The 26232-nt window shown below is 37.6% G+C and overlaps 2 protein-coding genes across 13 annotated transcripts in view; both read right to left on the bottom strand.

The window, feature by feature from the left end:
* The window catches only part of SNX14 (sorting nexin 14), a 67861-nt gene extending 60947 nt beyond the window's left edge, over positions 1-6914 (bottom strand). For all 6 annotated transcript variants that reach the window (XM_060030262.1, XM_060030265.1, XM_060030267.1 and 3 more), the window contains exon 1: positions 6621-6914. In XM_060030262.1, the coding sequence (XP_059886245.1) occupies positions 6621-6760 (140 nt within the window). In that variant the 5' untranslated portion in view covers positions 6761-6914. The remainder of the gene's footprint in view (positions 1-6620) is intronic.
* A 14156-nt stretch (positions 6915-21070) lies between these two features.
* The window catches only part of SYNCRIP (synaptotagmin binding cytoplasmic RNA interacting protein), a 28193-nt gene continuing 23031 nt past the window's right edge, over positions 21071-26232 (bottom strand). For 4 of the 7 annotated variants that reach the window (XM_060030254.1, XM_060030255.1, XM_060030257.1 and 1 more), the window contains one exon: positions 21071-25714. In XM_060030254.1, coding sequence (XP_059886237.1) covers positions 25686-25714 — 29 coding nt within the window. In that variant the 3' untranslated portion in view covers positions 21071-25685. The other 3 variants (XM_060030259.1, XM_060030260.1, XM_060030258.1) reach the window with 2 other exon arrangements.

Raw genomic sequence — 26232 nt, 5'->3', positions numbered from 1 at the left:
AAATCAAAACAATGAGGCCTCTTGACCTAACTACTAGTTTACAGGGAACACAGAGGGAAAAGAACATGCCCCGAAACAGTACAGGGATGCAATCAGCAAAAGCCAGACTGTGGAAAACTCTACAGAACAAATGGCCAGTTTCCTCAACAAATAAATTACAAGGTTAAAAAAAGGGACGGGGGAGGGAAGGCAACATTCAGATTAAAAGATCATATTTGTATCTTATTTAATTAACTATGAAAAGCTGTTTATGAGTAAGATTCATTACGGATGCAGTAATGGATAGACAGACACACAATAAAGCATATAAAAATACAGTAAAATGTTTGAAAGCAAACTTATGGTGACCAAAGGGGAAACACGGACGGAGGGATAACTCAGGAGCTTGGGATGAACATACACACAGTACTGTATATAAGATAGATAACCAACAAGGACCTACTGTATAGCACAGGGAACTCTACTCAATATTCTGTGATAACCTATATGAGAAAAGGATCTAAAAAAGAATGAATATATGTATATGTATAACTGAATCACTTTGCTGTACACCTGAAACTAGCACAACACTGTGAATCAACTATGCTCCAATAAAAAAATATGTAAAATGTTAATGTAAAATCGAGGCAAAACATAATTGGTCATTTACCGTAAATTTCAACATTGCTATATGTTTAAAACTGTTCATCATAAAATGTTGGAGGGTAAAGCTCTAACAAATTCAGGGAAATCTGAACACTGAATAGATATTTAAGGATGCTAAGAAATTAGTTTTTTTTTAATGTGAAATGGTATTGTGGTTACGTAGAAAAAAAGCTCCCATCTATTAGAGATACATACTGAAATGTTTAATGTTTGCTGATAAAATATATCATGTGGGATTTCCTTCAAAATAATTGGGGGAGGGGGTGATACTGGACTTTAAGCTGATCATTTTTGAAGCTGGGTGATAGGTATTTACAGGTTTCATTGTACTATTCTATTTTTATTTTGTGTTTTAAGTTTTCCATAATAAAGTTTTTAAATGAAAAAAAGCTATTAAAAGGACATCAGAGCAGATCTGAATGAATGGAGAAAGATTATGTTCATGGATGAAACCATTAAATACAGTTAACTCATCAATTCTATTGATAGAATATTTAATTGACAAATTAAATAAAAACTGTGCAAATTCTTTGCCCTCCTCACATCAAAAGCAGGAGCCTAATTTCTTTCCCCTTGAATAGAGTCTGGCCTTAATAACTTACTCCTAACCAAAAGAATGTGGCAGAAGTGAAGCTCCCTAACTGCCTAACTTCCAAGGATAGGTCATAAAAAAGATACAGCTTCCACCAGAAACTCTTTCTCAGGATACTCACCCTTGTAACCCAGCACCAGGTTGGGAAAAAAGCCACACGTGAAGGCCATATGTACATGTTCCGGCCTACAACCCAGCTGTATATAAAAACACACTACAAAACTATAATACTGTCATTAAAAAAAAATTTGGTACTGTTGTAGAAAGAGAAAAATAGACAAAAGAAACAGAACATAACAGTGAAAGACCCACTTAGTTTGGAAACAAAAACATTGTAGAGTCTGACTGTCTGGGTTCTAATCCTGGCTATGACACAATGCAAATTACTTAATCTCTCTGACTCTTGCTTGGGCCTCTATAATATGGGGTAATAATAATAACACCTAACTCATAGGGTTGTTATGATGATTAAATAAGTTCATAAAAGTACTTGGAAAAGCCTGTCTTAATACTAAGTTAAGGGACTTCCCTGGTGGCAGTGTGGTTAAGAATCCACGTGTCAGTGCAGGGGACATGGGTTGGAGCCCTGGTCTGGGAAGATCCCACATGCCACGGAGCAACATAAGGCCATGAGCCACAACTACTGAGCCTGCGCTCTAGAGCCCATGAGGCACAACTATTGAGCCCAGGTACCACAACTACTGAAGCCCATGTGCCTAGAGCCCGTGCTCTGCAACAAGAGAAGCCATTGCAATGAGAAGCCCACGCACCACAATGAAGAGTAGCCCCAGCTCACCGAAACCAGAGAAAGCCTGCGCACAGCAACAAAGACCCAACGCAGCCAAAAGAATAAACAAATAAATAAATTTTTTTAAATACTAAGTTAAGTGTATATAAGCCAGTTGTGGTAATCTGAAAAGTAATAAAGAAAATAATACTAAAACACATTAAGCAGGCTCCATATATAGAAGAAGGCTATATGTACAGAAAAAAATCGCAATTTATAAAATAAAATTGCGAACCGCAGGTAACAGTGACTAGAATGTTAACAACAGTAGTCAACTCTGAATGGTAAATTTATGAGTGATTTTTAACGTCGTCTTTATATTTCTATTTTCTGACTTCTTTACAGTTTATATGAGTCAATGTTATTTAGAAAGTTATCAATAATAAGTATTTTTTCTTAACAATGTCTTTTTAATGTAATTTTAAAAGTCTGGGCTTCTAAATCAGAACGATCTACATTAGAATCCCATTTTGCTACTATCTATGAGCCTGAGAAAGTTATTGAACAACTCTAGGCTTCAGTTTGCTTATTTGTAAAATGGGGCTAATCAAGGAGCTGCAAATTAAAACTACAATGAGCTACCACTATACACTCACTAAAATGGCTAAACTAAACCTATAAACCATATCAGACAGAACTGTAAAACATTTTTGGCAAGAGTAAAATTGGTATAACCACTTTGGAAAACTGTCTGGCAGTATCTACTTAAGTTAAACAAATGTATATGCTATGATTAAGCATTTTCATTTATGGGTATATAAACCCAAAAGAAATAAGTACATATGTCTATCAAAAGAAATACATATTAGAATATTCACAGAAGCATTATTCATAATAGCCAAAGACTGTAAACAATTCGAATGCCTTTCAAAAGAATGGACAAAGTGTGGCATAGTCTCAATGGAATACGACACAATAACAAAAAAGAATAACTACTGATATATGCAACAATATGGATAAATCTCAAAAGGAGAGTTGAGAAAAAGGAACCAGATACAAGACCATATGATTCCATTAATATGAAGTTCAAAAACAAAACTGATACATGACAAGGAGAAGGTTATTGACAAGGGAGCCTACTAAGTTGCTAAAAATGTTTTACATCTTGATCTGAGTGGTGGTTACATGGGGAGCTATATTTTAAAATTCACAGAACTATACAATTACGTATGTGTTATACACTTTTCTGTAAGTTATATCTCATAAAAACAGTCACTGAGGCTAGTAACAGTACCTACTTCACAGTGTTGTGAGGATAAATAAGACAAAAATAACTGCTAACATTTAATAAAAGCACATGTGCTGAGCACCATTCTAAGCACTTTCCATGTGTTAACCCACTTAACTCATCAAAGTAACCGTATAATGTAGGTACTAGTATTATGCCCATTTTACAGATTACGGGACTGGGACAGATAAAAATTAGATTACTTATCCAAAGTCATATAACTAGTTAAAGGAGGAGTCAGAATAAAATTCTTACAATCAAGCTTCAGATTCAAAACTTTCAACCACATCAATAAATTGCCTCAATAATAAATGAAGGGGACCTCCCTGGTGGCAAAATGGATAAGACTGCATGCTCCCAATGCAGGGGGCCCAGGTTCAATCCCTGGTCAGGGAACTAGATCCCACATGCATGCCGCAACAAAGGAACTGGCGAGCTGCAACTAAGGAGCCCACCTGCCACAACTAAGACCTAGCGCAGCCAAAAATAAATAAATATATTTTTTAAAAACCTCAATTACAGTTAAACGCTAGGAAAAAATCTATACAAATAATAATAATAATAAATGAAAACTCTTAACACAATACCTGAGCCAAACAAAGTACTCACAAAATGTTATCTATTATAACTATTACCATTATTATTAGGATTAACTTAAAATGTTCCTAATTATAATACTCAAATATTCAATCCTATGACTGGCCAACAAATCTATATATAATTGTATCTATGCTCTTAATTTATCCCAACAATACTGCAAAGGTGATATCATAATTTGAAATATATAAAGTATGTTACTCTACTCTTCCCATAAATCAGTTACAATGGTCCAAAGGTTATATCCATTTATCTTTCCACAGATAAGATTCATAATTTTAATGCATATTGAAAGAAAATTTTATATGCTAAATAACACCTTGAGAGTTCTTTAGGAGTTAAAGTTTCAAGACAACTAGAGAAAAAATTAATTTCAAAAAGAGTATTAGTCCGGGACTTCCCTGGTGGTGCAGTGGTTAAGAATCCGCCTGCCAATGCAGGGGATACGGGTTCGAACCCTGCTCCAGGAAGATCCCACATGCTGCAGAGCAACTAAGCCCGTGCGCCACAACTACTGAAACCTGCACACTCTAGGGCCCACCTGCTGCAACTACTGAGCCCACACGCTGCAACTACTGAAGCCCACGTGCCTAGAGCCCGAGCTCCGCAACAAGAGAAACCACCGCAATGAGAAGACTGCACACTGCAACTAAGAGCAGCCCCTGCTCACCGCAACTAGAGAAAGCCTGGGGAGTTTTTGTTTGGTTGGGTTTTTTTGTGTGGTTTTTGTTGTTGTTTTGTTGTTTTGTGTGTGTGTGTGTGGGTTTCGTGGGTTTTTTTGGAGGGGTTTTTTTTTGGCTCTACCAGGTGGCTTGTGGTATTTTTTTTTAACTTTTTATTTTATATTGGGGTATAGTTGATTAACAATGTTGTGATAGTTTCAGGTGTACAGCAAAGTGATTCAGTTATACATATACATGTATCCACTCTTTTTCATATTCTTTCCCCATTTAGGTTGTTACATAGTATTGAGCAGAGTTCCTGTGCTATACAGAAGGTCCCTGTTGGTTATCCATTTTAAATGTTGCAGTGGATCTTAATTCCCCGACCAAGGATCGAACCCAGGCCCCCAGCAGTGGAAGCACGGAGTCCTAACCACTGGACTGCCAGGGAATTCCCAACCAGGGGAGATTTTAAACTGAAAATTTCTTTTAAAGTTATTTCTAAAACTTAACTGGTGAAATGCCTGTACAGAAATCATTTGTTGAACATATGTACAAAGCATATCTTCTCATTTTTTTCTAGTTCCATAGTTATGCCCCCAATGTTTTCTGCATTATATACACATACATATATATTTTTAAATTTCCGAATAGATGTGCCATGTATGCGAAAACAATTTCATTCATAAATCCAACCACTCAGAGATAACACTTATGTGTTATTTCCTTCTTTCTTTGCATAACACAAATACAGGGTACAGAGATCAGATGTTATACAGACCTGACGCTATCCTATGACTCCTTAACAACATAGAACACTGGATGCTATGATTAAGTTGGAAATCTAGTTAAACCTGCTCCTACATATTTGCCCTACTTTAGAGACCTAAACTGACCCGACTCCCAAAGAAGACAAGTAAGAATCCCTGGACAAAACTTAATAATCGTATAAAGTTTACATGTTTTTCAGACTAAACCTGTTAATCTGGCTTGAAATACCTTCCAGATGACAAAGCAAGTAAGTACTTAATATTTTCCACTCTCTTAAGGATTCCACTTCTTCCATACTCTTACAATCAAACATCTTGCCATGACAATCAAAGTACATTTTCCAGTAATATCAATCGCTGTTTAAACCTAGTATTATATAAACTCAGAGTTAACTAACAAGAAAGCAAAGAGGCCAGGGAAGAAACCCAACTTCAACACAGTCACAGGAAACGGTTATCTTAGAGCAAAATTAAACTACCAAATTTCTTGTGAATGCTTCCCCGTTCCTATCCTTGGGGATTAACTACTTCCAGATAAAGAGTAAGGATGGCTGCGCGCTCGAAACATCAGAGGAAACAGCATGCAGATGCTGTCGCTGACAACTGTCTCAGATTTCTTTCCACCGAATGCAAATCTGAAGAATTCTAAAGGAACATTTCTCCACTACTTCCTATATCATCGCTACCGTTTCTAGAAAATCTACCAGTTTATTTCAGGGGCAGAACCTTCCGTTTTCAAAATGTCAATTAAATTTACCAATTTTACTTTTCAGTCTTCCCTTTAAAACTATTCTAGAGATGATGGTACTATTTTGCTTTCTGACTTGGGTTCAGAAAATCTTTACGACCTTGCGCTGTAATCAACAACACTGCGGGAAAAGCCGTGATCGACTGTGATCTATATTGTGGGTGGGCGTGCGCGCGCGCGGTGAGAGCTAGGGGAGTGCGTCTAAACCTGCGACTGCGACAGGACCTTGCACCCTCCTCTATCAGCTGACCGTAACGCCCGGACAGATTTCATTCCGAAAAGCATCGTTGATGGAGGCCCAGGTTTTAAAAAATGGGTGAAAACAAGGGACGAATGGGGTCCCGGTGGCTGAGGAGGCGAGGCCTTGGGAGAGGGGGTACTCGAGCCCAACCCCGCCCGCACTTCCGGGCTCCGGCGCCCAGCCCGGCTTCCCCGAGCCGCTCTCCCCTGAGGCCCCGCAGGCGGCCCCACGTCCCGCAGCTGCGCAGCCCGACGTTCTCCGCGCAGCGATGCAACGCGGCCTGCGTCCGGAGTTTCGGAGGAGAGCTGCCATCTGCCCCCCGCCCGGCTGGCTCGGCGCCGCCGCGTTACCTGTTGAGGAGCAGGGAGGCGGCGCTGAGGCAGAGCAGCAGGAAGCAGAACATCGGGTACTGGCGACAGATCTCGCGTCCTACGTCCAGCCGCAGACGCTGCTTCAGCTTCTCTCCTAACGTCCGCACCCAGGGCGCCATCTCCGTCGGCGTGGCTGAAGCTGCACTACAGACTGAGGCTGAGGTCGAGGCGACCCCCCATCAACCTCCCGCGTCTCCGCCCCCGGGCCGGGCAGCGGACCCAGACCGCCGGCGACCGGCGGACGGTCCGCCGGCTGCAGCTGCCCAAAGCCCCGCCCACGGGCTCCGCCGCGCGTGCGCGACCGCGCCCCCATCCGCCTGGGGTTCAGCCGTACGACGTGTCCGCCGTCACCCCGCGCAAGGCCTGTCGGTCCCGCTGCTCAGCCCCCGGGTAGGAGCCACGCGCCGGCCTCCGGTGGAGGGCCCCGTTCCCCAGCTACCGGCCCTTTTCGGAAATCGGGGAGAAGCTGCAGCACCCAGTAACCGCCTGTATTGCGGAGGAAAAACAGAAGGTTGTGCCCGAGCACAGGAGAAACTGCAGCCGCCCGCAGCCGTCGGGCCCTGCCTGCGGGACTCCCTGAGCTCGCGGGCCGCTGGGGACTGTAGTCTTTGTGACGCGCCCCCCAGCACTCTCCACGCCTCCACTCCGTAAGCTCAGCTCTACGTGGGGACAGGTCCAAGGTTTGCATGACGCCCAAATGGGAGGAGGGGGGACACCTCTCAGTCCTTATTTTGCACGGGCCGCGCGTGGGTGAGTAAAACAACCCTGGAACACGGAAGAGTCCAACCCACCGGGACGCTAGCCCTGCGAGAAAGCATCTTTTACGTGCTCACGGGCGAGGCAGACCTCAGTTCACTACAGCCCCGCGGGCCTAACCAGAACCCAGGTGTTTGGGTGAGGCAGCTTGAAAGGTTAGGTTGCATACCTCTTGTAGAGTGTCCTGCGGCTTTCGCTTTAGTAAGGCATCACATTTCTAAATTTTAATTTCCGTATTCTCCGCTGCTTTGACAGATGCAGGAAGACAGTATCGTAATAATAAGTAAAATTTACTTAGGCGGCGCGCTAAGCACTTTCATTTAACCTTCACACATTCACCTCCGGATAGAGGTACTCTGGTTTTTCCTATTTTACAGCTAGATTACTGACATTACTGAGGGGGAGAGGAACTTGCTCAGAATCATACTGCTAGCGAACCCGGGGTTGGAAGCCATTCTAACCCCAGAGCCAGTTCTCATGCTGTATGTCTTTTCTCTTTCTTAGTATCTTACCCTCCAAAGTGCGGAGACAGACAGACAGGTTCAGAAATGATTTTCTAAAAACATAAAAACCATGGTGTATGGACAGTTTAATGACTATTTTCCCATGTTATTATTCCGAATACATGGATCATCTTTATGCATTACTTTCCTTCAGAATGTACCATCCTTTATTAATGCCATTTAATTTCACTGATATTATGAGTATTCCCACCCTTGATCACAAATTATACACATTTCTAATAACTTCTTTAGGATCAACATCAGTACAATTGCTGGATCAAAGAGTAAGAACATGATACATACTGTCAAAGTTCTTCCTAGAATGGTTAGCCAGTTCCACAATGGTATAAAAGTATCAATGTCACTGATCCTCATCGTTAGGTATTGTTTAAACTAACATCGCAAATATATTGTAGGATTACTCTGTAACAACATCATTGGAAAGCTTAGGGCTTTTTTTTTTTTTTGAGGTACATAAACGTTTGTTTCACTTTTTCTTTTTTTTTTTTTAGTGTCTTTGAACTACGTATAACCCCTCGTTTATATGAACATTCTAGGGCTAAACTGAAGTATAAATAAAAGGTGTATGTTGAATTAATCTACATGCATCAAGTGCCTACTGTGGACTTGAGTACTTTATAATTGGGTAAGTTACTTTATTAAACTTGTTGGGAAGTTACATTGCCAATCTTTCTTTTTCTGTTTAAAAATTTTGCTTCTTGGGCTTCCCTGGTGGCGCAGTGGTTGAGAGTCCGCCTGCCAATGCAGGGGACACGGGTTCGTGCCCCGGTCAGGGAAGATCCCACATGCCGCGGAGCGGCTGGTCCCTTGAGCCATGGCCGCTGAGCCTGCGCGTCCGGAGCCTGTGCTCCACAATGGGAGAGGCCACAACAGTGAGAGCCCCGCGTACCGCAAAAAAAAAAAAAAAAAAAAAAATTTTGCTTCTTTATAGGCTCATTCTAAAATTCCTGTTCAACTTTTCACTGAGAGCCAGTACATTTTAATGATAAAATGTTTTCTGTTCTTTCATATTAGACATCTTTACAACATCCAACTAAAACTCCTTTCCCATATGATTTTCTTTGAAGGGGCAATTAGAATAAGCTAACTAGACAATAGACCAATTTAAATTTTCATATTGCTCTTATGCTCAGAAAAGGAAAAAATAAAAATAAACTTATGCTATAAGAAAATTTTACAAAATCCCCACCTAAAAGAAGAAAAAAATTCCTATTGATCCAACTTCATCTAATGAAATAAAATTTTTACTCCATCAAATGTTTTCTCTTTAAACTTATGGTCTGGTATACACGTCAGCACTCATACACAGAGCTTGAATTTTTTTTTCCAACTTTTTATTAAAAGATACGAACTTCCTAGTGGGAATATGAGATATCCGTAATCAATCCTGGTTCTGAAATCAGCTTCACCTTCTACTGGCAAATTCTTTGAGCAAGGTTAACTTGATATATCTCAAACCTGGAATCCTCAACTCTAAACAGTTACCTTCCTCAGAAGTTTTAAGGAAGATTAAATTGGGTGGAAAGTGCCTATTAAATGTCTTTGTACAATGCCTAATACAAAAAGTTTTATTTTATGGATTTATAAACATGACAAAAAAAGTCAAGTCAATTAGCTTTATTTGGATTTCAACAACGTAACATGACAATGACATGAAACCAAAGCTATGAGATACCTTACAGGAAACTGAGGTCCAAAGCGTTTTTTTTTTCCAAAGCGGTTTTTATTGCCTGCCCTCAAGTGTTAGACCTGCACTGTGCAATACTGTAGCCGCTAGCCAGTATCTGGCTATTGAGCACTTGAAATGTGGCTAGTTTGAATTGACATGTGTTATTCGTGTAAAACACACCATCAGACTTTGAAAGCTTAGCATGAAAACAAGAATATAAAGTATCTAAACTTTTAAAAGCTGATTACATGTTAAACGATATTTTGGAAATAATGGGCTAAAAATTAATCTCTTGTGTTTCTTATTTTTGTAATGTGGCAACTAGAAAATTTTGAATTACATATGTGGATTGTGCTTCTACTAGACGGTGCTGCTCCAGACTAGTGTTAGCTGTGGAGGGGCCAGTACAACTTAATGTGTAGACTTTTTATAAATGCCACAATTATCACATATGCTAGTCTACATTTGCAGACTACAAAAAGTAAAAAATAGTTGATAACGCATTCATCTAAAGGGCTCATAAACACCAAAGTACAATATCTCCATTATTTTAATGAATATTTATTAGCAAATAAGTATAAGGCACTGTACTAAATGCAGTGGTAGAACCAATGATTTCGGTGTTTTCTGACCTCCAAAGGCTTACAATCTAGCGAAGGAGACATGTCACACATGAAAAATAATGTGTCACACATGAAAAATAATATATCACACAGGACATATTTATATATAAAGTCTGTAATAATAGAAGTCTTTTTTAATGACAGGTGAGGGGAAAGGGAAATTTTCAGCTGGTGAGGATCAGGAAAGTCCTCTGGGAAGACAATAATTTGAGCAGACTAGGATTTATCTCTTTGCTTTCACCTAATTTTCAGCAGTTATGCAGCACTAGGCAAAGTATTTAAAATGCTTCTACCTGATTAAACCTGATTCCCCCAACCCACCAACAAACTGCATAAATTGCTTTTTACATTGGTACAGGAATCTGAAAAGATGGTGTTGACTACCTGAATCCCAGTGATTGGGCCTACTTAACGCTGAGGACCCTGAATGTACACCAGGCTTTAACTGTCAAGGGCCAATGTTTGTGTGGCATATGTGTCAGGAAAAGGATAGAGGCATACTTACCCACTACCCCTTGGAGCCATTCAGTCCCTCCCTCTCACAGCTGCCTCCTGTAATTTGGAGTATGCTTTCCTGTCACAGGTTTGGCATTTCCGAACCCCAGTTCCACCGCCCCCCCACACCCTCCGCCCCCGAGTCTCAAAGCATCAAGGTTCTTGTTTTACCTTTTGTGGCATTTGTAATGTTACTTTTACAGTCTTAATTTTACATTTCATAATACCCTCTTCTCCCCACAACCTATCCCTATGTATCAACTTCTGGACATAATAATACCTGTAACAGGAACCATTAAACTGCCTTTTATACTTCGAGAAATGTTCCTTTCCTTGATTTTCAAAAGAAGGAAACTCATTACAATGGAGACTGTACAATTCAAGGAGGAGCATTAAGGGATTTTTGGATGGGAGTGCAAGATGTTCAAAATGCAGTTACGATTTCCATATTTAACCCCCACTTTTTTGTGTGATCATGAAGTAAAACTTCCAATGGTAAGATATGAAGAACTACAGCTTTACAGAACCAGTGGATCAAAGAGATACTCTCTGGATAAAAGCTGTTTGAGCATGAAATTCTGGGCGGTCTCATTTTATCTTAGCAACAAAAATGAAGCATTTAATGTTTGTCATCTTATTTCTAAGATATGTTGGAATAACCATCCTCTTAAACCTCACTTTGATGTTAACAGGTCATAACTTCAGAAAATATAAATTATTAACTGATTAGGAACTGAAAATATATCCATCTGCCTGTTGATAAATGTTAAAGATTGGAAAAGGCACTTATAATCTAATACTGCTACTCTTTGTATAAGATGGCCAATGTCTTTCTCATCTAAAAAGTTTTTTTAAAGTTACATAGGGACTTCTCCGGTGGCGCAGTGGTTAAGAATCCACCTACCAATGTAGGGGACGGGTTCAATCCCTGGTCCGGGAAGATCCCACATGCCACGGAGCAACTAAACCCATGTGCCACAACTAGTGAGCCTGTGCTCTAGAGCCCGCGAGCCACAACTACTGAGCCCACACGCTGCAACTACTCAAGCCCGCATGCCCTAGAGCCCGTGCACTGCAACTACTGAAGCCGAGGCGCCTAGAGCCCGTGCTCCGCAACAAGAGAAGCCACCGCAATGAGAAGCCTGTGCACTGCAACGAAGAGTAGTCCCCGCTCTCCGCAACTAGAGAAAGCCCGCGTGCAGCAACGAAGACCCAACAAAGCCCAAAATAAAATTTTTTTTAAAAGTTACTTAAAGTTATCCTTTAAATAAGTAAAGCATTCCACCTCATTTCTTATGTTTACTATGGACACAATAGCTTTCTTTCATAAAGGAAAAATGCTAACTATATTCAGATGTTTAAGTACAGCTTTCAACTGATTTCAGTAACTCCTGAAAATATTCTGGAAAGTCTTTGCAGTCGTTCCTCTTACCTCTCAGTAGCTGTTTTCTAAAATACAAAAACAAAAGCACTTTGACATGGTACATATAAACCACCATACAGCTAGGTAGGGTTGGTTCAGAATTGTGAAGATCACTAATATCGGTACTTCAATTCCAGTTCTAGTAAGGTTGCTACCAAAATAGTTAAAATCAATTTTTATCTTCACTTTTAAAAAGAAACTTTCTGTATTTTGGTAAACTGATTCCAGTTATTAAACAATCAATCAAAAACAAACATTAAAAAAAACCCACAGAGCTTACCTGGTGGCGAAGTGGTTAAGAATCCGCCTGCCAATGCAGGGGTCACGGGTTCAAGCCCTGGTCCAGGAAGATCCCACGCACGTGTCATGGAGCAACGAAGCCCGTGCGCCACAACTACTGCGCCCGCGCACCTAGAGTCCGTGCTCCCAACAAGAGAAGCCACCGCAATGAGAAACCTGCGCACTGCAACTAAGAGTAGCCCCCGCTCGCCGCAGCTAGAGAAAGCCCACGCATAGCAACGATGACCCAACACAGCCAAAAATAAACAAAACAAGAAAACCCCACAACTCAGTACAGTATATCTAAGTAGAAATATTGAATAAGTAAATTGGAAATTCTTACTAAAAAAATTTTTATTGGAAAATTGCCCTTGTATATTGAAAGACAGTTACCATTTAAATTTAGGGTTTTTAGCTCAGATGAACACATTTAAAACAGTCTGAATTTTGAGCATTATCAGAAAGTCATAAGGCCTATACTCTTCAATTTTGTAAAAACAGTTCAAGATATATACTTATTTATTCAATATAATTAAGAACTATCCCAGATGTTCACTGAGCATTTCTATCACTTCTATTTTCAGTTTATATATATATATATATGTGTGTGTGTGTGTGTGTGTGTGTGTGTGTGTGTGTAATTTAAAAGATTAGCTCACGTTCAGTTCTTTATATTTCTTAAGACTAAGAAAGCTTCTCCAAGAATGCCCACAGAAACATTGGTGGTAGGATTGGAGCAATTTTTGTAAAGCTTCAGAGTTAAGAGACAAACAGCAAATAGCCCTACCTAAGCAGTCCTTTTCATGAACTGGATTTTCAAATGTTGATAACACATCACGTATTATCCCTAAATTAGTTTAAGCCTACTTACATATTCAGTCTCTGCCGAGTTTCATAGCTTGCTTCCCACTGTGTAAAGCAGCATATGAAGCTGTTACTGATCACAGTAGAGGATGGGAAATTGTAATTACCACATACACTGTTGACAGAAAATGAATTTGAAGGGTAGCAGCAATAATGAATATAATTTATTGTTTTAAATATAATGAATATTATTAATTTAAATGTTTCTGAAGATTCTTCTTGCAATTACAAAGCATAGAGATACCAGATTTTCAAATATTGCCAAATATTTGAAAACCATGGTTTTGCTCCTAAAGTTACCTTTAATCAGAGGTTAGTAGATTTGGGGTTTTGACTCATACATAAATAGCTATGTTACAAACCTACTGCACAAGCAATAAAGGAAAAAACATCAGCTAACACCCTTATATAAACTCCAGAAAGCCAGGACTTTTGATGTTCCCCTAACTGTACATGTTTCTCAGGGATACTTTGTTGATCATCATTTTAACGCACATACAGCAAGGAGACTTTACTATTTTCGCTGAAGAGGATTTTTGAGAGCTTGGCTTGGAAGGGTGGGTTGGGGACACACACTAATAAGACACCAGAAATGTGAAGTGAGCCAAAGAAAGACCAGGCCAGCAGTTTGCTTACAGGCAATACCAATGGAAGGTTAAGGTGAGAAGGATGAGCTCAGACCAAATTATAAAATTTTAAATTACATGTATGGCTTGCATTTTTACTAGAGAGTGCTATTGTAGACATAGATATGGAGAGCCATTATAATGTGCCACTTATAAATCTGGACCACTTAAGATCTTTGTAAATATAAAGTTCAGCCAGACCTGACCTGAACTTCTCAAAGGGTACAGTAGAACTTGGATAGAGAGGATTTTTAGGCCTATTCAGTAAGTCATCAAGTGTAACTGGATGTGATGAATTAACAGCATATAATCACTGACAGAGCAAAGCACTCTAACATGTACAGCAAAGAGCTGGAATGGCAAACCTGCATATAACAGATCAAACCCTGACATTAAAGCAGGAGTCCACACAGATGTGACACGAAGCTGGAAATACAGTTGAGATCAAGGAGACAAGTATAGAAGAAAAACGGGAAATAAGAACAGATAAGAACAGAATAGAGAATATTAAGATAACCAGCAAAGTAGCAAGGAAACTTTTCAAGCAGAGTGATTCAATGCCTCAGAGAAGTTAAAGCTTTTCTCGCAGATTATGGGATCTTAATTCCCTGACCAGGGATCAAACCCGGGCCCCGGCAGTGAAAACGCCAAGTCCTAACCACTGGACCGCCAGGAAATTCCCTAAAGCTTTAAAAAAATATAACTTTCATATCAGCCTACTGGTATCCTGTGAACAGTTCTTGAAAACAGAGGGGAGAGGAAAATCAACTTAAAAGGGGCATCATTCCAAAATCACCACGCTACCTAGGAAAAGGTGCAATAATATGCTTTATCCTGATAATGAAATACATGGTGTTTCAACTTAAAGACAGTTTACTAGGGGCGGAGAGGAAGAGGAGATTGCTGGTGCTTAGGAGAACACTTACACTCTATAATTTTTAGAAAATATTTGAATCATTATTATTATTAAAGCAAATTTGGGAGGCTGGTTTAGCAGTTAAACTGTCTTTTATTTCCTGATCAGGTTAATATATTTATTAGCTTTACACTAAATGAGTTTTGCCTAGAATTTCAGAACAGAGAGACCGAAGTAAATGAACACTAATTCTAAAACCTAAAAAACATACTAGCACAAAAGTAGATCCATATGGCTAATTTTAATTGACATCTTACACAGGATGACTCTTAACTAGTACAACATTAACACACTAATTTAGGGAACTTGGAAATAACTTGAATAATGCTCTGTGAAGAGTTGAGAGTTTTATTACTCAGAATATATGGCTTTGAGAAAGGTTTGTCTTACCGCTCTCTCCCTCAAATAGTAACTAAGTATCACAAAAATAATGTACCAGGAAATGTTCATAATATGTAAGGTATTACAGGGCAAATGAACAGCAATGTAACATTTCCTGCATTTTGTAAAACTAGGTCTTCACAACAAAAGTATGAATGAAATAAAGCAAAAAACCATCTAGGCAGAATTTTTTTTAAGTATTTTTTATTTTTTGGCTGCACCACACATGGAATCTTAGTTCCCCAACCAGGGATTGAACCTGTGCCACCTCCATTGGAAGCGAGCAGTTTTAACCGCTAGACCACCAGGGAGGTCCCAGAATTTTTTTTTTTTAACACAAGCTGTATCTCATAGAATGCTGAAAGCTAGAAAAATATCAGTCTAACAGCATCTCTTTTTTACAGGAAAGCAAACTCAGGACCAAAGAGGTTATATTTGTGTTTGCTCAGTTCCTTTTATTAAATGTCTCAATGATTAAGAAAAAAATAATTTTTTCACCTGAAACTATTGGGGAAATAAGAGGGAGTATCTAAGTCATTGAAATTGTGAGACTATATCAACTCACAGTCTTTTGCTTTAGCAACCTGTACTTTTCTAAGTTTATATGAAAAGTGAATATAAACAGGCTACATCAGTCTTATTAGAATGGGAAAGCCCTATAAATACAAGAGATTAGTGTGTCTTATGTCCATCAATTTTAATTGAAACAGTCTAGGTACACTAGTTGAAACTAGTTCAAAACTTAGCCAAGATTTTTGGTACCAAAAACCTCGAAAGTCAGTTTCTCCCTTGATATCAACTAATATTTAATATCATAAAACCTGTTAAAAATGGTTTTAAGGGTGGTTAGGACTCAGCGCTTTCACTGCCATGGCCCGAGTTCAATCCCTGGTCGGGGAACTAAGATCCTGCAAGCCACACAGTGCAGCCAAAAAAATAAATGGTTTTCATACCTGGAAGAGGTCCTTAAGGATAGGCAAAACGATCTAAAATGTTTGAATTGCCATATTTAGGTGGAAATGCTTTTTAAGGATTTAGACCCTCTAATCAGCAAAGACAGAGCATATGACAAAAGTATAAAAGAATATATTCCACAAGTAGGTTAACATGGACTCTCACCAAATCCCAGAACAACAAATCTGGAAAAGGTAGGTTTGAGACCCCTACCAAAATAAGGAATGTAGTCTCATTAACTAGTAAAAGAACATATATGAAGGTATGCTGTATTAAATGTAACTAGACAAAGAAAAAAAAAAAGGAAATGGGAGTTCCCTGGTGGTCTAGGGATTTTTGGTGCTTTCACTGCCCTGGCCCGGGATCAATCCCTGGTCAGGGAACCAAGATCCCACAAGCCACACAGTGTGGCCAAAAAAAAAAAGGGGGGGGGGGGTGGGATAAACCAAAATACTGCTCAATGGTTTCTTCTAAGTGTTCAGAAATTGTATGCTAAAGTAAAATCTATCGTACTATTCCCCAAAAAAGGGCTTTCAAAATAATCTGCTTTGCTCAGTCAAGAATGCCACTAAGTTTGCATCCTTAGTCACAAAATGTCTTCTATATACCCATTAGCATGCTAAGTGCTGTTCTCTTTTCAAGTAAGATTTATTCGAACTTTTTCCTAGACAATTTATTTTAAATGAGCTGTCACATGTGATTATACAGAGATTAAGGTGGTTTCTTCTAAGATAGTGTACACCATACTGTTGTATTTTACTACTCAGTTCTATTTTTAAATTATCACTTTTTATATTAATTTGCACAAATTAGTACAAAAGATGAAGAACTGAGGCTATGTTCATTTTGCAACCAGAGGACTGCAGGAAAAAGAGCCATTTTTCATGGGAGGGATGAGTGACTTCCGGAAAAGGCAAAACCTCTGGCTAGCAAGAGTGGAAAGGGAAGAAATTTAGGTGCCTGAGGGTTGCAGACCTGCTTTCAGCGTCTACCCACCTCCTCAAAGCAAATAACTCACCCGCCTAGGAGGAGTCAGTGTTCCTACAATTGAGCACTCTGCTTCCTGGCACTGGAGGGGTAAGCTTGCCTGCCTACCTGCCTGCCTGCCCTCAAGGAAATGATAAAGCCTGTTAGTCCTTGTGTTCTCACACACACACACACACACACAACTTACAGTCACCTGTCTCAGTGGATAGGCCCAGGAACACCTGACCACTTTGATCTTTCTTTCATAAATATGAAAAAAACAGAATCACCAAACATTTGAGAAAAAAATCAAAAGCACTGAAAGTAGATAACCAAAGTGAAGTAGTATTTCAATGCATTAAGAAACTGGTTATCTTTTTAAAAACTGACAGAATTCAAGAGTGAGCAAGACAGTCCATACATAATATGAGCCCGCTCTACTGCTAAAATTTAAAATCAATATATGCCCCAGAAGAAAAAAAGTGACAGAAAAGATAGTTAACAGGAATTGGGAAATGAAGGAAAAGAAAGTATTGAGTGTGCTGTTTCCCCATATAGTGAAGAGCAAACAGGTACTAGGTGTAGTTGAGGTAATCGACTGAACTTAAAACAGTTCAGAAAAAAAAGGAGGACTAGAGTAAGCCAAATGTCTCACAAGGGGTAAAAAAAATACTGCTTAAACTTAGTAATTAAAAGATATGAGGTTAACTACAATCAGAACTAAACAGTGTCATTCATCTCTGTTAACTGACTAGGGTGTGAGCAGAGAAGTAGACTTTCACATCCTGTGTTCTATCTTGTTTTCCAGGTATAAGTCTTTTAAATTTTCTTTAAAGTACTATCAAGTTAAAATATCAACTAAGCATATTTAAGTCTAAATACCACCTTTTTCCATCAATACTCAAACAAGTAGGTATATATACTGTAGTGAGAAAATGCCTTAAATTCAGAGCCTCCCTTCTCAAGTGATTTAACTTCAACCAGCAACCAACTGTAAGGTACCTATTAAGACTATTCATATGGATGCAACCAGGGCTTTATTTTAAAATATAGTAAGTATGGATTACTCTTAGAAATAGCTCTTCTCAAGACGTTAATGTATAGTTACCTAGCCTTCATGCTTTTCTCAAGCATCACTACATATCCTTTCCAAAGTGCTCTACATTAAGAACCTTACACAAACTTTATGGACTCAAAACCAACTAGACTCATCAGCAAAACAAGAACTCTATCTTGAAGTACTCCTTCCTCATAAAGAAGTTAAGTATAGATGGCGTTTGGTAGGTGGATACTGTTTTGTTCAGCAGCTTGGAATTAAGCTGAACATCAACATAAAGAAATATTGTTGGGCTGGGTTGTCAATAATTAAATTGATATAAGAATAATGCAGTCTATAAACCGACAGCTCCCTTCAAGACTTTTTTAATGTCAGACGATTTAAATCTGGATCTTCATGATCTTAATTTGCTTAAAACGTTAGTATTTCGTGTTCATTAATTTTTAAGCTTTTCATGTTGTGAATTAAGTGGCTCAAAACTTTTTATTCCTTCTTCAAGTTAACATGCCACAATTAAGCCTAATTCAGCAAATAAGCTAAACTGAAAATTTATTTCCACCGAACTAAAAAATATTTTGAAAAATATTTTTAAATGCCTAGCACCATTAATTAAGATTTCCCTGCCCTGGAGGAGCTTCTATCCTAGGAGGCAAAAGAAACCATATAGAGAAGAAACAGTAACTTTAAAGAACAAGGAGTGGTAGTATTTCAAATAGACTAATCAAAAGACACTAAGCAGCAGGGAGGATAAGCCAAAGAAACCACAGCATCTGCTGCTGGGCCCCTAAGTGCTGCTGCTGTCCTAAATGCTAAATGGATCCTCAGAAAACCATCAACTAAGACTTAAAGTATAATTTTAGAATAAAAGCTTTTCATCCTGCTTTAATTCTATTTATAAATGAACCTGAAGTTAGGTAGGGTGCCTAGAAGAAATTACACCTGTCAATGTTGAAGGATTCCTAGGAATTCAACTTATGCAAATTCACATGAATTTTTACTATTTCAAGAAGATATTAAATTTTGCCAGAACTACCCTGCGATTACATATGCACGTGGCTGCAGAGAACTGAAAAGTGTACTCCACCAATTTTTATATAGATGACCTTTGACATACTGCTCATTTCTGGTTTTCCTCCAAGCACATTCCAAATATTAAGTATACTAAGAAACACAATTAGTATATATGCTTTTCTAATTTCCCATGCGTTAAATAAAGCAGTTTTAGAGGCCTAATTTTTGAGTCCTCCAATTAAGGCAACATGAATACCAATATATTAAAAAATATTCTCTTGAAAAATGACGTCGTAAGGGTTTTTACTCATGACATAGATGTACCTAGTTCTAGCAATTTTGTGTTCAAATGATGCAGTACTGGCATTTTCTAATTCACACAGGAAAAAATCAGGACACAAGTTGAAATGCAAAGTTGTTATACACATGGCATGATTATTCAAATTTCTTCATCTCATTTGAAATTAACAGCAACAGAGCCACACCAGATGTAATGATCTTAGAACTCTTATGTCATGGTATGTTTCTGTACCTGGAAGACTAGATTTTGGAATCTACAACTCTTTTCTACACATTTAGTACTGTGAACACGCCCTAATCACATTCTTTACTTAATCGGTGGTAATGGCTTGTCCACATCAAAACCTTTGTCCTTTGCCTTGGAAAAGTAGAAATTGGCTGTAGTTCATAAATGACAGATGTCAATTCCCTTAGGTATCCCAAAATTCTCTCCAAAACGTATTTTGTATCACAAGAATCCTTTCAGAATACAGACTGAAAGCCTAAAAAGGTGAAGAAATGACAATTCATGTGCATTACAGATAGCAGCTTCAGATTAGACTCATTAGAACTTGTTTTTAAACCACTCTACAAAGTAAAAAATCAGGTATTCACTGAAGCCTGTAGTAAATTATTCTAAAATAACCTTATCTTGATCTATTGCTTGTGTTAAAAAAAAAATTTTTCAGGAAACTTACAGTTGAAGACACTAATTTCCAAAGTGGTTTATTGGGACTTCTCCCTCACCCAAAAAGTCTTATTCAGCAGTCTTCACATGAACAAGAAAAAAAAAGTACTAGTTTGGCATCTGCACAGGGAGCCAAATAGGCAATGTAAATGGTTTTCAAAATCCCCTAGTAGTGTACAAGAATTTTTCAGGTATAAAACTTCCATGACTATTCTGAAATGACAAAACTTTTTTCAATCATTAGTATAAATGTTAGCAATCATAACACAAACTCTGCACTGACCTAAAAGGATCTTTGTCTTCATGAAGTGGCCAACACTACCTCCCCCCAAGATATCCTAGGGCTGAACCAAAACCTCCTGAACATATTTAAAGTTCCCCATTCTTTGATAATGATTTGCCAACTTAGCTTAATAGAACACATTTTAAGCTCTATTTCACCTACCTAATCTCATTTGCGCAGTCACCTAAATGTGCAGCATTCTATTAAAGCAAAATAGTTTGTTCACTCCCCTCTCCTGTATTACTTACAACCTCCGTCACTCATCTCCAAACCTCCAGAGTGACAGAGAATGCAGCACTGAATGGTGGGGGCACGTTACCAGAAAAGCAGAGCCAAATTACCAGTAACTTCTTCATTGAGTCCACCGGCGTGTGTGTGACCACAGAATATTTTCATCGTCAATTAAAATTAAGTGGAGACCAACACTATACATTTATCCTATACAGCATCTCCCCATCATGTGCTTGAATTAGGGATCTTGGGGAATTTGTTTGTACCATTGGCTAGTTACTTTGAATGTATGAGTAATTAAAAGGCGAAAGACTTCTAAAGATTCCAAGTGTCTATTTTAAAGCTGTTAAAGGAAAAACGATGGAGGACACCCACAATAATTCTTGGACTCCTGGAGATCCTAAGACATGCTACAAAAATAGGTCTTTATTCTTAGGAAAATATAGTCAGAGCTAGCTTCCTTATGCTATACATAAAATCTTAACATCAGAGGCAGTACAGATAGTACAGATAGTTTTTGAACTGATCTCCAAACAAGCACAAACCCACTACGTTGAAAAGAACAGGTAATTTGAGGTTTTTGGCAAAAGACAGTACTTCACACATCTAATCCAAATCAGAGAGCCTGCAGACAGTTTTCAGTGAGATAAAAGGAATGAAATAAATATAAATTCTACAGATAAATAAATGTAAGAGAATTTAAATAAGCTAACAGAACTAATTTTTTTTAATAATAATACTAGTCAGGTACAAGCTTTTGTTTCTCAATGCCAGACTTCTAAATGTTCATCAGACTACTGTTAATATCATTAAAAACCTAATTTTGGACCAGGGCATTAGTTATAATACTGTTTTGCATTCATAAAAAAGATTTGTTTCTTTAAACTGAATGCTCCTGGTCCTGAAAAATATTTTAGGCATATTACTGAAGGCAGACTGTGGTACTAATAAAACTTACATCTTAAGTACTTTTTTAAAAAGTGACAGACAAAAAAGTCCATCTAATTTGCCCACAGTTAAAAATGTCTTTAAACATTGGTTTATAATTAGCATCTCAAGAAAGTAGTGGCATGCCCTATTGAGTGGTATTACTGCGTAATTAATACTACACTTTGAAACACCATCCCCAGAAGTCTGTTCATTTTATGTACTGTTACTTCTTTATTCATTCATTTTATACCCACCACTGAATTCCTACGGTCAGATAAAAATTTTACAGTGTACATCACTGGGGAAAAAACAAACCATGGTGGGTATTCTTGGAAGTTTTAGGAACCTGAGCAATCATTTACTCCAGGGGGATAGCTCCCTCACCTAAATGCATGAAGTCCTTCTACTTTTTAATTTCTCCCCTTAAATAGACTATGTCATACTGGGGGTTTGTTTGTTTTTTTTGCTATGTTTCTGATCAACAGTGACTTTTGGCTTAGTGATCAAAAAAAAGCTGTCCTGAATGTGACAATTTTGCCTAGCATGATGATATTCACCCTCATACAAGTCTTTTCAAATAGCTATATACAAGTGAATGCCCGAGGTAACCCCACCAATCCATTCCTATGTTGTTCCTAGTTTATCATGAAGAAAGTGTATTTTCTTAAATCAGACTTGCAGTAATTGGTAAATTTCTCATGATGCTACAGTGGCCATCATGAGTGTGCAACCGCTCTTTTTGTGCTAAATCCACCACCCCCCCATTTCTAACATCTGATTCAGTCACAATGCTGGAAAACCTTCCACAAAATTCATGTTTGGGAAAATATATCAAACACAATTTTCTCACAAAGCAACTTTCTAAAAACTGATTAAAGTGATGATCACTTTTGATTGCCAAGTAGTCTGCAGAAACAAAATCTTGCGTCTGCTTTGGTTAGGTAACTCAAGTTTTCTTTTTTAACAATCAGAATGCTTTAAGGATACATTTTTCACCCCAAGGAAGGGACTTGACTCTTGGATTTAAGACCCATTCCTTGACAATATATACAAAATTTCTTTAACTTGTCATCTGTCCATTCTTTGAAGCTGTCAAAGCCAAGAACCCATAAACAAATCACAAATAGCAATAACCTACATTAGTTAACATTCCCCTTTTTAACATGTTGACATTTTTACTAAAGGATTCGTTATTTTTGCATTTCCATTTCTCATATCCCATGACATTCCATAAAAATTGCATTATTGCTTTATAGGCCACACAACATTCAAAAGTATGTTTATATGCATTGCCTGTTTTCCTTGATCTGATAAGAGTTTGATACTGATTTTACTACAGAAATTTAAGTTTGAAAATACCAGTTAGTATTTCTTCTCAGTACTTAATTGTTCACATCACTAATCACTACATGCATATTTAGCTCTGATTATATTGCTCAAAAACTGCACCCATTATCAGAACAGTGCAAATGATTATTTAATTTTAAAAGTAATTATAATGGCTTAAATTCAGTTAGTCAAATGAACACTGTCAAGTGATTTCACTTGAGTGTGTATATATTTCATCACCACTGTTTACATTACCCATCAATTCTTCACAATTTTTTAATATCAGTTTTCCCTCCCAAATCCCCAAACTAAGAATGCCAAATAGTCTTGGAAACCCACAGCTCCACATTTTAATGTCTTCTTAAGAACACATTTGTGAACTCACAAAAATGTTCATCTTTCAACTTTGACAATGCAGTTCTTACTTAAGTCAAACAAACTTGTTCTAAAATCCCAACAAATAATTCTGAGAATTAACTTAAACACCTTGACAGTGTCCCTTAAAAAGGGTATGACAGTAAAGTGCCAATAGGCATGGCAATGACCTCTTTGATGGGATCATTTATTTAACTCCTTGGAACTGGGAAATGCCAGCAGCAAGGATTACACTGAGATTCAATTTTACTGAAGGCTACATTTAGTTTACCCACTTTCCACAACCTATTATACTCATTATATGTTAGAATGAAATGTAAATGTTCTGTGTAGCCCTCAAACTTACACTAAGATTTGAGAGAGATGTACTTTAAAAAAGCACGGGGTAATATATAAAATCAGTGGCAAAAAGTTTCATTAAGCACCAGGAACTAATTTTTGTCACCCCATACTCATTTTGTAGGTAATGTTTCAATAACCGGCAAGGCACATTTACATATATTCCAATGAATACTTATTGACAAATTTTAAATTACACTCTATGTCCCAGCTATCCCAGTAACTGACATACAACATACTAAAATGGTTTATTAAGATAACATAAAAAAAAACCAATTAATGTGAAACATACAGGCTATTGGCAACCACTATCTAAAATTATGTAAGTACAAATAAACATACTGAAATGTGTGCATTTCTAAGTTTTTAAACCAGAATATTTCTATACTAACACACATTTATATTAATGACACATAAAAAAAATAAAAACTTTATTACAAAAATAAGTTACACTCGCCTCCAGCTTACAGTATAAAACAATTTTATTTGCAGGAATGCAAAATGATTGTTTGCCATGAGCAGTTTGAACATATGACATGTCTAATTTTCTTGTTAAATTTGCATTTACTGGGGAAACTGGTGTGTATAAAACCTTAATTAAGTATAAGCTCTGATCTTCATCATGGTGCCTATTGGGTATGTGATATAACTGCAGTATCCCTTTGGGGAAGGGGAAAAGGGATTTCTTTATACCAAGTCTCAATTAAACTATAATTTCACTTCTGACTTTAAACTATCAATTTAGGACTTGGCAAAAAATTTTTTGAGGGTGATTCAATAGAGGATGCTTCACCACTGAACACTCACTGTCATCAAGGTGCTTTAGAAAATTAAAAACATAGCACAAATGATTGTACTCTATTCTACAAGTTATCATGACCTGCATAAGAAATGGAAAAGCTGATCCACGTTTTTGCAGTGATCAGCAATAAGAAATGCACTAATGAAACATACCTTTTACCTAAAAAGCTAAACTACAGCCGTATACTAATTTCTATGATTTATGAAAAAACTTCAAAATATCCAAATGTCAGGCTTCGCTGTACAATTGTCAGTTTTAGTCTGACTTTTTATAAAGGGACACTGCAGTATTTAGTACAAGTTCGGATGCACTTTTTTGAACATCTGATGTCTTACAAAAGTAACATCTTGCTAAACTATTATACATCCAAATAACTACAATATCTGAAGAAGCAAGGCTGCTTTTTCAGCCACAAAATACGACAAAAGCAAGGCCTGTTATGATGGTCATGAGGAAGTCTTACAAGCCTCTGAAACTAAAGGCAACTAAGAATGTTACATTTGGTATATTAAAATCTTACCCTCATATCATTTAACAAGCCTTGCTTTTATCTACAAAGATTTTCTATGTACAGTACAGACAGGGTATAGTTCAATCCTCTGCTACTGAGGTAGTTAACCAACCCTTTAAAAAAGGTTCTGAAAAGAACCACTATCTGGAATGCCTGACTAACCAGCTCTGATGATTACACCTGAAACTGCATATCTGAACACAATTCAAAAGTGATTACTATAAAAAAGATATAGACAATCATGATTAACCTTGGTGAGCAGAAATAAAATTTAAGGATACCAACAATGGCATTCATCTATACCACTGCAATAAAATTTAAATGCACAAATTCAAGAGAATATTTCAGAAAACCAATGCTGGGATCCTTAATTTAAAAAAACAGGGGAAAAATCTACTTAGAGCAGATTTTTTAAAGAGAAGAACTTTATTCTTTATTAAGATACCATGCTAGAAGTTATGAAGAATTTCTGTTGGAACACATTTGGAAAATAGAGTAGCTTTAGTTTAATAACTTGCACTGCAGAGAAAATTGTTAAAGAAATTCATATCAAAGTCCAAGTATTAGTTCAATGTCCTGTATTTGATTCCATGATCTTCATAGGAAGGTCTTCTGCAATAGAATATGCTCCTATACAGCCGAGATATTTAAGGTTGCTTGATTTCCTTACCATTACTCCACTGCAAGCTTCTGGTGTAATCCCACATAGCAAGTCAGTCTTCATTGTAACAGGTCAGGACCGGCCTCGACCCCTTTTCCCTGCTAGCCAGGTAACAAAAGGAATCAGTTAGATAAATCATTTTAGATTGATAATGTGTACATACATAATGATAACATTAAAAAATAAATAAAAGCTTTAAAATAGTAATTCTTAATATAAAGTCTAACCAAAAAGTTTCCTTTAATAACTATTAATTTCTTTTCACTTGTTTTGAGTTGAGGTTTTTGGTTTGCTTTTGCCCTTTATGGGCTGGGGGGGGTGGTTAGTGGGAGAGTACTGGATTGAGGCTTGAAAACCCCACTTTCTTCACAAACTGATTTTATTAAAAAAAAAAAAAGAAAAGAAAAAGAAAGAAAAAATGGAAAGGCTAAAAGAAAACCTAACAGAAGTTACACCTTAAGGCATTTGCCTCCATTAACTTTCAGGAAATTCCTGTTTTTGAAACATGAAGTAATCATAAAATATGCTGAAAGCAAACATCTGAGATTTGTTTGACCTTGACATTTGAAATACACTGATTAACATTTTTAAAAAGCATCCTGTCTTTCAATATTTTTCA

The sequence above is a fragment of the Delphinus delphis genome, chromosome 14 (genome assembly GCF_949987515.2).
Source record: "Delphinus delphis chromosome 14, mDelDel1.2, whole genome shotgun sequence".
NCBI classification, from domain to species: domain Eukaryota; kingdom Metazoa; phylum Chordata; class Mammalia; order Artiodactyla; family Delphinidae; genus Delphinus; species Delphinus delphis.
The sequence above is the reverse complement of the archived record's forward strand: the minus strand, read 5'-3'. Positions and strand labels throughout refer to the sequence as shown.